This window comes from Quercus robur, chromosome 6, assembly GCF_932294415.1.
Source record: "Quercus robur chromosome 6, dhQueRobu3.1, whole genome shotgun sequence".
In the NCBI taxonomy this organism is placed as follows: Eukaryota; Viridiplantae; Streptophyta; class Magnoliopsida; order Fagales; family Fagaceae; genus Quercus; species Quercus robur.
In genome coordinates this window covers 33,795,098-33,809,925 of record NC_065539.1, presented here as the reverse complement: position 1 = coordinate 33,809,925, position 14,828 = coordinate 33,795,098, and the positions used below count along the sequence as shown (strand labels likewise).

At 34.3% G+C, this 14,828-nt stretch overlaps 1 protein-coding gene and 1 long non-coding RNA gene across 2 annotated transcripts; one reads left to right on the top strand and one right to left on the bottom strand.

The window, feature by feature from the left end:
• Positions 1-141: 141 nt before the first annotated feature.
• Positions 142-7,004, bottom strand: LOC126688521 (haloacid dehalogenase-like hydrolase domain-containing protein At2g33255). The gene is made up of 5 exons (XM_050383238.1): positions 6,532-7,004; positions 4,889-4,931; positions 2,847-2,907; positions 1,220-1,354; positions 142-817 (listed from the first exon to the last, which is right to left on the bottom strand). The coding sequence occupies exons 1-5, from the start codon at positions 6,971-6,973 to the stop codon at positions 653-655; spliced, it is 846 nt and encodes a 281-aa protein (XP_050239195.1). The 5' UTR covers positions 6,974-7,004; the 3' UTR covers positions 142-652.
• Positions 7,005-8,314: 1,310 nt separating this feature from the next.
• On the top strand, positions 8,315-11,153 carry LOC126688520 (uncharacterized). Its single transcript, XR_007644279.1, has 4 exons — positions 8,315-8,778; positions 8,926-9,012; positions 9,370-9,488; positions 10,410-11,153. It is a non-coding gene; the product is annotated as an uncharacterized LOC126688520 (long non-coding RNA).
• Positions 11,154-14,828: the final 3,675 nt, after the last annotated feature.

The window sequence follows — 14,828 nt, the reverse complement described above, 5'->3', positions numbered from 1 at the left end:
ATATATATAAGGATTCAAACCTGATTCTTCAAATAAAGGAGAGCAGTCTATATCACTGATTCACTGAAATACAAGGCACTTGGCTTTTATGCGTATCTTACTGTTAAGGCATAATCTACAAATTCTGAAGGTGCATCTGGCTAGAAGGAAAATAGGATGGATTGCTGTTTTCATTCAACATTACAACGTGTATCTAATCCAGCAAAAAGATAAATGCTTGAAACGAATCCTTACAAATAATTGTATCTACATTTGCAACAATCTTGCATACAAATAATTGGAAAGGTTAAACATCTTATACCGTTCAGAACCACACCAAGACCAAGACAGGCATATTTCAATATCTCTGAAAGTGGTTCGTAGGCTCATAGCCCCTGCAAGTAACAATTGGGCATTGTCCACCAGAATACATTAGTTGGAATCTCTAACTCAGGTTCTGATTGAAGAATGGGCCATTCATAATCTTTTGCTTGGTACTGTTTTTTGTTGATATCCTCTTTTTTCATGGTTGGTGGATATCTTTTTTGAAATCTTTCTTAGAACGAGAACAAACCATCCTAAAAGTATTTTTTCCTACATTCATCCCTTCATAGAGCACAATTAAAGCTTCTCCTTTTAAATGTGGAAGTTTTTGTGGTCTGCAGGTTGAAGATCATGGTGCTAGGTCGAAATGTTCTTCCAATAGCGAGTAAACTTCAGTAAGGGAAGAGACCTTGAAATCTGGCTTTAGATCCACGTTGGCATATTCAGCGGAGTCATACCTCCCTGTTTGATCGAGCAAGCATGTAAAAGCTCCTGCTCGCTTCCCACAAGCCACCTGTAAAAATCAGATTATAGAAACCAATTCTTATCCATTTGGGACACTGAACAATTATCCATAGGAAGAGCAAGCAAAATTTCACAACAGCTCATGCTCCAAATTGCAAAGATCTTAATCTTTTTGCATTTAGATATCTGACAATGGCCCTTGCCATTGAGTATACCTCTTCAAATAAAATCATAATCATTATATATTTATACAAATACATTACTGTATTTGCGCAAGGAAAGAAGATTCTCACTGACAAGCAGGGAAGTGGGGGCCGCATTCTAGATGAAAGCAAGGGAACATGAAAGGCACTTCACAAAGCATTAACAAGATAATCAAAAAAAAAAAAAAAAAATCAAAGAGAGAGAGGAAATTTTTTTTGATAGGAAAGAGAGAGAAGAAAGAACTCACATCATCTTTAAGGCTATCACCAATCATCATTACTTCATTTGGTAGAACTTCCCAATCTGAACAGATATGAAGTAGTGGTGCAGGGTCTGGTTTATAAGGACGGAATTCCCTGCTTAGTGCTGGACAAAATGTCATCTGCCGTAATATAAAATTACAAAGGATATCAAACTGCAGCACTCATAGAGTATATCTACTTAGAAGGAGCCATCAAAAAGACGGTCCTTTTCAACAAATGCACACCAGAGGGAAGAGAGAGAGAGTTTTATGGACAAATAAAATTGAACACAGTTACCACATCGACACTTGACAATAAAAATAAACTAACCAGCATCATATAAAAAAGAAAAGAAAAGAAAAGAAAATTCCAGATTGTGCATGGGCAAACCTGCACAAAGGGAAACTTCAAGAGTAGCATGCATGAAGTAGGCTAAGTTTGAAGTCAGGACACAAATATACAGAATAAGAATCAGCATATAGAAATTACAACACTCATGCAGCAAGAAAGAAATATGCTCATATTTGAACACAACACATTAACTTTTTACATGCCCTGTCCAGCTCTTTTGTGAGTGATAAAAAAAAATGTTTTGGTACAACTTTTGGTATTTTGCACATGTTTGTTTCCACTGGAGGGGCAAACATGTTTTTGGGGTGAGGGCCAACCACTTTTCATTTATGAGGGTTTTAGGACCCCAGGTAAAAAGAAATAATGGGACATGTTTATTTGAGAAATTTTGACTTCCGCATATGAGCCAGTGCAATGTTTTACCAAATTTCTTTTGTAGTATAATTTTAACTTATGCCAGATGCTTCTAACAAACAGATCCTTTATATGGTTTTGGTATCTTGATGCTCAAAACTTCAGAATGCTCAACTAAATGTAAACGACCTTCTTTTTCACCAGATTGACATCTAATAGATGAGCGGGTAAAAGGAGGTTTTCAAACTCAGGGAAGACTAGAACACATAATGTTTTTTTTTTATAAGTAAGAAGAAAATATTATTAATAAGGGAAAAGCATGAAAATACAAAGGGTTCACGGTAGTGAACAAAAAGACACAAACAGCCACTAAGAAAAACTAAGAAAAGCTAATAGACGAAAGGAATTCCATAAGGGTAAAATAATCCGAAAAACCCCAACACCGAGACCAATCAAAGAGGGTCCATTGGCACAAATCTACTAACTGAACCACAGTTTTCCCCTTATCCTCAAAAGAACGCCGATTCCGTTCGGTCCAAATATTCCACATTAAACAGCCTGGAACCAGATTCCAAATATCGGAGTTATGCTTCCCAAGCCAATGGTACCAACAAAATAATAAGTCCGCTGTTGAGATTAGTGTTTAACATGGGAGTAGCAAAGTACTTTGTTGGGATTTGGGAAATATTTTCTTTAGTGTAGAGTGGTCAGCCTTACTGTAAAGATGGTTAACTAGACAGCACACTGCTAAGAACGCACGACCTATACCTTTTTCTTTTTTCTTCAATAGCCCTTTCCAATACACTTCATGGAGTCATTTGTAATGGGATGTTGAGAAAAAGAAGACAATATAGTCAATCATAGATGAGTTATGTCATGTTCAACAACCTTTATACAAAACTTTAGAACACACTAGGATAAACTTACCCCAAACCGTTGATGAAACAAATCAACAGCTCCCTTAACATTGCGTGTGATTAATCCCCTTCTGAAAATTAATACAAACAAATAATCAACAAAATTCTCATGGTAGATTGTATAATTACAACATAGTAGTTGTTGCCAAAGATCATTATCACAAGAATATATATATATATTTGCATTCAAAAATTTTGCAACATTGACAAGTAATAACTTTCCTTAAAAAATAAAAATAAATAAATAAAGAGAGAGAGAGAGAGAGAGAGAGAGAGAGGATAATTGTAATAGATCCTCAAAACAAACTACCAAAAAAAAAAAAAGTTCGTACAAGCAATAAAGTACAAGAAAGAGTCACGATGCATGTGTCTAAGCACTTGAATCCAATCGTATGGAGATTTTAATAGATTATATTTTAAAAGTTCCTGGTAAGTTCTACATTATTGAAGGTACGATCATTCGTTTCTTGCCATGTCCGCATAACGCATAAAGGAACAGCCCCCCAAGCCTCAACCATTTAATGACGACCAAATCTTTCTTGAAAAGTAATGATATTTTATTGAGGAAAAGGACTACTTCAGGATAACATATTATGGACATAGAGCAGCCTAAAGAATAGAATTATAGTGATGGCACAAAGTCTGCAATGGAATTGCTATTAGCGAAACCTAACACACAAGACCAATTGAACAACAATTAGATGAACAATGATTTCAATTGAATCAACAAAATTTCTGCATCTTCAAAAGTGAGGCAACTTTTTTCCCTCCACAATGTCCACATCAAATATAAGCGACCTAGATTCCAAATATTCAATGTTTACCAAACCAAATCCTCCAACCATATAAGAGATCAATTACCTTTGTGGTAACACCCATTGAATCCCAAAAGCTCTCAAAACAAAACTCCACCAATCATAGGCATCGTCATAAATAATCAATAAATGGTCCATTGTCTCTTACTGCATCAACACATACAAGATACAACTCCACCCAACTAAAGTAAATCCTCTCTTACATAATAGATCTTCCCCCAAGCTGTTGTCCATGCAAAGAAAGAAACCCATCTTTGAAGCCTTAATACACCAAATACTCTTCCAAGGAAAAGAGACTTCACCGGTACCTCATATGGCAGCATAATATGAACAAACATTAAATCTGCCATTCCCGTTCAATCTCCACCTCATTTTATCACAACCTTCTCTCCTCAAGATATTTGAGTAAAGGAGATCTAGGAATGAATTTACCAACTCCAATTCCCAATAATTAAAATCTCAATGAAATCGAACATTCCAGCTCTGTGCATATGTATCTCTTGAGCAGGCATACATTATGGAAACAACATCTTCAAAGAATGATTCCCATGCCATTTTCCAAACCAAAACTGTACTCAGCTACCATTCCCCAAATCAAAGTACACAATTTAGGAATATGTCCCATCCCGTTCTAATACTTATCCATAAAAAGTAGTGGTGATAGCAAGTCACCTTGTCTTAGCCCCCTTGAGCCAATCTTCCTTTCCGTGAAGCCAATACATCTATCATCTTTTGGGGCATCACTCATTGCACTTCAAAATAGGTTTAATACTAAGGACCACAGCCCATGAGCCATCTCACAATGTAAGAGAAAATATTTTTTCACCATGCCTCAAAGCAAAACACGCTAAATCCACTAACCTTATCACTCTCATACACATTGAAAAATACTCCACATAAGTGTGTGTAGAAGTCAACTAAGAAAATCAAAGGAAATGAATATAGGAATAGCTCCACAAGGTAGCACAATAGGTTAGGGATCATGGAAAAGTTTAAATTGGATGAGAGTGGTTTTGCCTCTTCCCCTTTTTTTGATTTGTTAGGTTTATACAAATAAAAACCATCAGTGCCTAATTCTAATCTCCTTTATCAATTAATGTACAAACCCAAATCCAAAACCCCCCAATCAAAGCTTAAAAAGGAAAAGTAACAAACTTAGGCCAGCTTTAAACCTATATGCAGACACAAGATAATTATAAACGACTAAAAAGAATACGAAAGAGTGACACGCTTCAACCTTATTTTCTTTGCATTGAGCAACCCACAAAGTTCTGCTGCACCTGCACTAGAATTAACCAAAATTATTATAATTGTGTCAAGTATAAGTTAAAAATTCTATGACATGCAACTAATCGGAGTGAAGTTTTACTAAAAAAAAGTATAAGTTAAAAATAATAACAATCATATATTAAATCCTATAAAACTAAAAGGAGATCCATTTGGCAAAAGTAATGCAATAAATGAATCTAAAATTTGAACTTCCACACATGTACTTTTTTTTTTAATAGATAATCCGCATATGTATTTTAAATCAATGAAAAACCCTATAATTTACCTACTACTCTTGGAAAAGGCTGCTCTCTTTCTTTCTTTTTTTGATAAATAACGAAAAATTGTATTAGAAAGAGAATACCCTAGTACACCGGAGGTGTACTAAGAGAGCAGTACAATCAAGTCAAAATACAATGATCAAACAAATATAAAAGAAAAAAACAAGGTGGAGAAAAAAAAGCAGCACTCCAATCCAACAAAGTATGAAGGAAAAGGTTACTCTTTATTTGAATTTAATCCAGTTTAGTAGCTTTAACATTTCCCCAAATCTGACGGTGTCCACATCTTTAAATGATGAGGCTGTCTATAAATAGTTAGACCCTAGACATAAAATATTATAGGTAAATTGCAAATTACACCCCTAAAGTTTGGGGGTGATTGGATTTTATACCCTAAAATTTTAAAATTTGGATTTTACCCCTAACGTTTGGGGATGTTTGGATTTTATACTCTAACATCTCAAAATTTGGATTTTAGCTCCTATATTTTAGGAATGTTTGGATTTTACCCTCTAAAGTTTGAAGGTGTTTGGATTTTACCCTCTAAAATTTGAGGATGTTTGGATTTTACATCCTAAAGTTTCATAATTTTGGGATGTAAAATCCAAACACTCACAAATTTTAGAGGGTAAAATCTAAATTCTGAAACGTCAAGGTGTAAAATTCAAACACCCCAAACTTCAGAGGGTAAAATCTAAATTCTGAAACTTCAGGATGTAAAATCTAATCACGCCCAAACCTTAGGGTGCAATTTGCAATTTACCCAAACTGGTTTGGAGCTATCTTTTCTAACCTATTGCGTGGATAATTATAAGATTATTCATTTGTATTACTTAAACAAGTCACATAGCACATTAAAAAAGTCATACGACTAAAACTACACAACACACTGTTGGTCTCTTCAATCGCCAGGTTGGAGTCAAACTCTTTCCTTTATAAAATAAAGAGTTTACTTCCAAACTGGTATGGAGGAACATTCCTCCAACCCTTGGCAGTTCAAATGACCATCCACATATACACTTTTAGTCATATGCCATTTTTAAGAGTAATAACTAATAATAGTCACACTCTCCTTGTTACACACTCAATTACTCACCTCACATGTACAGACCGTGCAATAGCGAGTGTGTAATTAATAGATTTTCTACATTTTTAACAACTCGTATGACTTGTTTAAATAATAAACGTGCATAATTTTATGAATCTCCGCATAATGCGTTATAGTACGTTCTCCAAATCAGTTTCTAGAAAAAAAAAACTGTCTTTTACAAAAACCGAATTGAGTGAGAGTCTACAATACAAAAATTGTTAAATAAACGAAGTGGCTAACCGGGCATGATTTGGAGGCGATCGAGGCCGCGACGCTCGTAATCGGCGATGGTCTCGTAGGCCATCTGTTGCTTCTCGGGGCTCCAGCTCTCAATGTGGTGCAGGATGTCGATTCCGGACGGGCTCTCCGCCTTGATTCGGCGGTACTCATCGTCGCCAAGGACGGCCTTGTACATGGCGACGAAATCGATGACGGGGACCGTTAGGGTTCCGTCCATGTCAAAAACGACGCCCTTAAGGCGAGCCCTCTTGTGAGTGGGAGTGGTGGTGACGAGAGTTGCCATTTGGGGAAGTGGGAATTTGGAGTGCAAGAAAGAGAAGAGGGGTTTGGATTTGGATAAGGGCATTGGGTATTTAAAGGGTTTGGAGTTTTTGTGAGAGTGATGATGAGGACAAATGGAGGATGGGAGAGTGATGATGGAGAATGTGGTGATGAAGGACATTTGGCTTGAGAGTAAAGGTAGTTGAGAGTGGAACCATATGGTAATGTCATTTGTATTTTTTTTTAAATGCTTATGGATGAAATGTGTATAAAAATGTATATAATATTATTTAAAAATTGAAAATATGTTGTTAAACTATCCTACCAAACAGGCCTATATCACCGATGGATTAATGTTGCACAAATCACCTTTTCTTTGTTTTCTGTTTTTTTTTTTTTTAATAGGCTTTTCTTTGTTTTTTAATAAACACAAAACTCATAGATCTTCATAACTTATCATAATAATACATTATTATTATTATTAAAAAAAAAATTATGAGCCTTACTTATAAGAATAGAGTAAAAATGAATTATGTACTCTTATTCACACATTTCATCTTACGAGCACACAAAAAAGGAATTCATTTACTTATCATATACTATATATAATAGCAGAAACATTTTCCTGCAATTAAAGAGGCGCTGCCACGTTAGAAAAAAGACCACTTAAAAAACAACCACGTATACAATTTATTCTTTAAAATACCGTACGATGCGTTTGGAGAGACTCTTTTTCATCAAACGTTTATATAAAAACACAAACCCGCTTATCGAAAGTTTAAGAGGCTATTTGGATGACTTGTTTCCGTAACTCAATTCTTAGTTTCCATAACTCATAACTTAAAAATGGTGGGACCCATAGCTCAATATCCATTTGGCGCACGATAACTCTGTTTCCATCACTCAATTCTCTGATTTTTGAGTTATGAGTTATGGAAACTGAAAACACATTTTAGCTGTTTTCAGTTTCCATAACTCATAACTTAATGACATTTCCGTAAATAACATTACATGGAGGGACACGCTGTCAGTCAAAGCCGCAACTTTTGACCTTTTTTTTCTTCACTGGGTTCGGTGCGTGCGTTCATGTTCTTTTTTTTTTTCTTTTTCCTTTCACACTAGTGGCTTCTTCACATTCTTCACTGGGTTCAGTTCTTTGTCTTTTTTTTTTCTTTTTTTCATTGGGTTCTTTTTTTGGCTGGGTTTTTCTGGGTTCAATTCTCTCTTTTTTTTTCTTTTTTTTTTGTTCTTTCACTGGGTTCTTTTTTTGGCTGGGTTTAGTTCTCTCTCTCTCTCTCTCTTTTTTTTTTTTTTTTTTGGGTTCGGTGAGTTTGGGTACTAAAAAAAAAAAAAAAAAAACTGCACCGAGTGACAGTTATGGGACCCACAAATAATGTGAAAAATATTGAGTGATGGTGTCAAACGGGTGTGAAAAATTAAGTGATGAGTGATGGAAATTGTGTGGCGGAAATTAAGTGATGAAAAAATTCATCCAAACAGCCTTTTAGACTCACCTTCACTTCCATCTCTTCACTGCAACTCTATATACACACAGATCAGAACAGTGTGTTCCAAACCAACAAACAGAATCTTCCTCTCATCAAACATTTTTATAAAAACAAAAACCCACTTATCAAAAAAGAAAAAAAACACAAACCCAAAATCCCTAACGCCGTATTCCCAATCAAAAGTTCAGACTCACTCTAACTTTTGTTTCTTCTCTGCAACTCCATATAAACATAGGTCAAAATAACGGGTTCAATTCTCCCCTCTTGAATTCTCTCTGTTCCGTGTCTTATTGCTTGCGTGTTCCATTCCAAACCAACAAACGGAGGAAAAAAGAAAATCCAAAAGGAAGCGCAAAAAAAAAAAAAAAAAAAAAAAAAAAAAAATTGCAAAAACTTAAAAACTTTGTTCATTCTCTACAACAACAGACGATTCAGATGCTATCCCATTCCTTCTATGCAATAACAGACAATTCAGAAGGTAGACATGCTTTCCCCCCACCCCCCCCCCCCCTTTTTTTTTCTATCCAATTACTGTTTCAAATTGTATAAAACTATTCGTAGATCCTTCTCTGACAATTCACATCTGTTTCTCTTCTATTTTCTCCCAATTTGGGTGATTTACTAGAGGACTGCATGGCTCTGATTCTGGGAATTGAAGTTGCCCTCGAATTATGAAGTTCTTCTTCGGAAAGTGTTCGATGATTGTACTAAGGTATTGCTCTCTCTATCTCTCTGTGTGTGTTTGTTTTCTGTTTGGGTGCTGAGAAAGTGTGTAAAAATTAAAAGTTTCAAGTTTTTAGATATGATTTTTGATTGGTTGTGATGGGGTTTTTGTTTATTAGGTTTCGAGAAAATGAGGGAAAGAAAATAAATTTTAATTCAAAAATCTTAGATTTTATTTTAATTAATTGAGAGGGGAATAAAATTATTTGGTTTTGTTGTGATAAAGTTTTGGTACCTCCTTGATATGGTTCTCTGGCTTATTTCCTGTTTGGATTATTCATATTATATGATTTTCTTGATATGGATCTGTTTCTAATGGATTTGTTGAAAAATTGGCTTTATGCAGAGAGTTTGACTGCTTAAAAGAACGTGTGTTGTTTGTTTGTCCATTGCTTCAAAAGGATTAGTGATCACCGGGATAGATGATTGAAGATATTGGAATCATATCCCAACTGAAGAATCTAGGTGAGATTCGTTCAATTTTTTAACCCTCTTTTTTTAGTTTTTATGTATTGATTTTTCAATGGAAACGGGAGAAAAATTGTATTTTTCTTGTCATGTATGTTTTAGATGGACAATCGAAAATTCCAGCCGACTGTGGAATTCCCTTGCTGGAATTTGTCCAAGTGGGTTTTCTTTTTTGGTTATCTTTTCTATCAATTATGATTGAAATTTTAAAATTTATTGTGTGATGCTATCATAATTGCAAGTGGTTTCATAAATCATAATAACTTTATTAGCAAGTTTTCTTAAATGATAAATACGGGTCATTTGAAGGATGTGGTCATTCTGAAGGATATCCAATACCATTGAGTTTGTTTGGAAGATCTTAATGTTTAAGGCAGTTCTTATTGGTAATAAAATGACCATCATATTATTGAACTTGAAGTTATGCTGTCTTTGAGTTAGATTAACACATTTGATCCTTTAAAACTAATTGCTATGAGAAGAATCATGACAAGCCTGAAAATTCTCCCTCCAAACTTTCCATTTTTTCCTTTTCTTTGTGCTGATCCAAAAGTAGGCATTTGTAGTCTTTCAATTGCTATTAAAAGTGTGAGGAAAATTATTAAAATATAACAAGATGCTAACTTTTGTTTTTTGCTTGACTTTGTGATTCATTAGATTGATTAGAAAAGCTTTTGTTGGTTTTTGAAATGGTGCTTCAGTTTCTCAATAGTTCTTGGTGGAACATATGCTTGGATAGGGAACCATATACTTTAGCATGGTTGGTTAAAAAGGCCGGTTTAACCTCTCCATATCATCAGAATATGATAAGAAATTTTAACTGGTTGGATAAAAGCCTACAAGTGAGATATAAGGAAAAATCTATTGGTTTTTTATGGTAATAAAGGTACTGACAAAGAAAATTTCATGGATTTGCAGGATACCTCCACATACCCTTGGTGCAGCAAGGTTGCTAGAGGCATCATTAATATTGGGAATCCTATCTTCCATACATTAGAGAAGGGACTAAAGAGCAAAATAAGATGGGTGTCTTAGGCTTGCCTAACAGCCATTGCATGGCTTGGATGTGAAATAATAAAGTGCCCAAATAGTATAACATATTCTGCATGTGAGATCTTACTAAATGAAACTAAGCAATTTTTGCATCTTGGATCAGAGCTTGAAGGCAGGCTTCTAGCATGTCTTTGCATCTATAACTATGCTTCTATGCCTTTTACATAAACATCTCTATGTAATAACCATTTTCAAGTATCACAAAGCACAAAAGATTTAAGATTCATCTCTACTATATATGCAAATGATCATTGACATGAATGAATTCTCAATCAGCAGTTAGGACAATTCATGAAATTTTATGTTGGGTTTATGCAAAAAAAACTACACCATTTTTCTTCATAGCACTTTCTTTGAGAATTATAGAGAGAATTATTTTTCACATTACGTGAGAAGTACATTTTGCTTATCACCAAAGGAACAACCCTATAATTCTGTTAGATTCTGTATAGCATATACATCACATGCTATGGAAGCCAAAAATGGAATAATTTTATCCCCAATGTCCAAATACCCTGAATGAGAAAATTATGTTGAAATATTGTCTTGAACTAAGCTTTTAACTTATTAGATGTTGGATTCTCTCCAATAATCGGCTTCAAGGACACATGCCCCTTAATAGACAAAAGTTGACTCTTCTCAAGAATTTTGTATTTAGAATGATATATTTTCCCCCACATGTTAATGCAAATCAATCATCCTTGACTTATAAGAACTTTGGCTACTATTTGAGAAGAGCTACCAAATTAAATTAAAAGGTCAAGAAAACTTAATTTTCCCTTTGTATCTTTTATTTATTTTGTAAATCTTGAAGCATATGGGAATTCTAAGTGTTTTTGTGCTCTCAACCAGCAAATAGCTTGAGAAACTTTTTGAAAACAGACAAATTCAGGACTAGGTGAGTGCAGGTGCTATTGGTGACCTTCAAAGTCTATTAACCAGTATAAGAAGTGTTGGCTCTAATAGGATTGATCCCAAAATTCTTTGTCAAGTCAGGTACCATGCAAATATGACATCAAACTACTAGGATGAACTTTTCACTTTACATTATATTTACATTTGAATTTTAAAGGTACTTCTATAGTCTATGCAAGGTAAGGAAAGGACTACATACTTTTTCTTAGTATCATGCATCTTGGAAATGTTTATTTTGTTAGTGAAAAAAAGGGCTTAGATGAGTAGTTGGGTAGTTTCAAGGTAAAGTTTGATATGACATATCAAGTCTTATGTCATTATGGAATCATTAGTCTTTCATCGTTGCATAAACCAAAGATTTTGGCATCCACTATCATGCACATTAAATTAAGCAAGTTTTATTTAGATTGGGAGATGATGAGATATTCTTGAGGTTGGTTTTTATTTTTATAATTAAAATTGTCCTATCAAAGTTAGTGCTAAATTTGATGTCTACATCTCTTTGATTTTTTTTTTCCTGTTAAACTTAGGTTCATGGGTTCAATTTTTTTAGCTAAAGATGTATTAAGACGAAGGATGTGAAATGGACAACAATCTTGCTTCTCCACCAATTTGCTTCCAAGGAAGGATGACCATTCTCTTTAGCTGGATTTTTTTTTCAATTGCTAGAAATATTTTTCTCTCCATCATGGTGGATGTTACAGCTTTAGTTGTTTAGAATAGACTTAAAAGAAAATCTATTTGTAAGACAACACATATTTTTATGGATAGCATACTGAGTGTTATATACATTTTAAATTTGAAATTCATACCGAGTGTTATTTTTTAAAATTTATAAATTCAATTGCATTAGCTGCATACTTATTTAATTAAATTTATTTAAGTAAGACTTTTGAAACAAAATGATTCTCCAAATATTTACCTAAAATTATTTTAATATATTTGCTTTCTCGGATTCTAATTATTTTTATGTACAAAAATTTATTTGTGGACTCTTACAAAATTTTCATTATTTTTATTTTTATTTTGTTGAAAATAATTGTACTGTTTTTTTTCTTTCCAAGAACCCAAAAATACATGTATTTATGTAATTCTCGTGCATTTGCACTGGTTTAAAAGCTAGTTTATTCTAATGGAAGAAGTAACCCAAATTATTAAAAAAATTATTTTTGATATGAATCTTATTATGAATACAAAAAAATATATTGAATTTTTCATTCTCATAATAATAATATATATATATATATATATATTTTAAGTCTTACCAGGAAAACTTTGTTGAATTTTTCACTCTTATTCACGTAAAAGTGAATAACTCATGTATATGCATGGTATAATTAAAGACTGTATGGATGCAATTTGAGTCCTTAGCCTAAAAAATAAATAAACTTTGGCCCAAAAAGCCCAACACAATGAATTTGTAGAGAGTGAGTTGGAAAACTGGGCTTTAATGAATCAGACAACAAGTAAAATGGATTCTATAGGGATGGGTTTGAGCACTATTCCTAAGGGATAAGTGAATCCAAGCCCAGCAAGCCCAATACAATAAATTTGTAGAGAGTGGATAGAAGAACTGAGGTTTAATGAGTGTAACAACAGTTGAAGATGATATAAAGAATGAATAAGTAAAACAAATATGGACTTGAGTAAGCAATTCAATCCTTGGCACTAGTCCGAGGAGCTTCAACTTATTGCTTCTTGAGTGACAATGGCAATGGTTACAAAGTTAGTTCAGATTGCTACAATGTTTTCTCTAGTAAAATCTCCGATCCCTTTTCTTAGAGCTCCTTCTTCCTTATATACTACTTTCCTTCTTCATCTTCACCATACACATGCAGGTCAGATCTGCTATTGTTGGTCTTTGTCACATCAACCTCCTCCCAAAACTCTTAGGTAGTAGCTGTGAGTCTGAAAAGCCACTGCTTAAGTATCATTTCCACATTAACGCGGTCAGAGTGTTAGTTGCGGAGCATTTAATGTGGAGATAGCAGCTTTTCCTAGAATTGCTCTATCGCCATGCTCTAGTGTGCTTACTTGCTGTACTTATCTTTTTCTTTAGAGTGCTTTGGAAGATTGTCTTTGTCGGTAAATCACTTTTCTTCTACCTCGGCTTTGGCTAGCTGAGGGTAGAGTTGTCCTCGGCACGGTTTCCTGGGTTGCCATGATCACCACTGTCTTCTTCATATGCGATTATGGGCCTTGGCATGGGCCTCAAGCCCAGTACAAAAGGTGGATGTATATCACTGGACTCTATGACTCCACATATTCAGATGACAAGAAAATTAAGATAAATTGGTTTATTCTAAATAAAATCATCCTCGGCACAGTCCGAGGAGATCAACTCTTATATATTTCTCTCAAGTTTGATTACAAGTTCAATTCTTGATTGCTACAATGTCTTTTTTCTCAATTTCTCGATACCTTTCTCTTAAGGCCTTCCTCCTAATTTATACTATTTCTCCCCTTTCATCTCTGCCCTCCACGTGGACAGTAGATTGCTTGAGTTGATTTTTGTCCCATCAACACCCTCCTGAAGTCTTTGGAGGTAGTTGTAAGGCTGAAAAACATTGTTCAAATATCACTTCTTCATTAATGCGACTAGAGAGTTAGCTACAGAGCATTCAATGTGGTGGTAGCAACTTTCCCTTAGATATTTCCTGCTTCCATCCCTCCTGTACGTTCATAATGCACATCCTTATCAATAGAACTTCATGCAATATCACCCTGGATGATAGGACACACATTTTGATATTTGCTTCGTTTGGCCGAGGGGATAGTCCTCCTTAACCCACCTCCCCCAGCCTTTACAATCATAGTTTGCTCATGAAGTTCAAAGTCTTACGTCTTCCTTACTATTGATCTATCCTCAAACCACTGAGTCTCCTTAGACAAGGCCCAAGGCCCAAGGCCCAATATATATTTGGGTCTGCGTCCCTACAAAGACAATCACAATTATACACATATATAAGTTCAAATTATAAGATTCTAATCGGATTTGGACTCTTCGATTTTTGCACCCAATAATTTACTTTCTACAAAAATTAAAAAATAAAATAAAATAGGATATGTAGCGCAAAATTAAACTTCAATTTATAATCTAATTATATTGGGAATTTTCAAATTTTGCACCCAATAATTTACTTGGTTCAAAAATTTTATTAAAAAATTATATGAGATAAGTGGCACAAGAATTGAACTCCAATTTAAAATCTAATTAGATTTTCTCTCAATTTTAGCTTTATATATATAATTAACCTTACAAGCCCATGCAAAGACAATTCATTTAAAATTTTCTATGCTACATACTTACTTTTTTGCTTAAACTCATTCTTCTAATGGAAGAAGAAGTAAGCCAGATTATTAAAGATA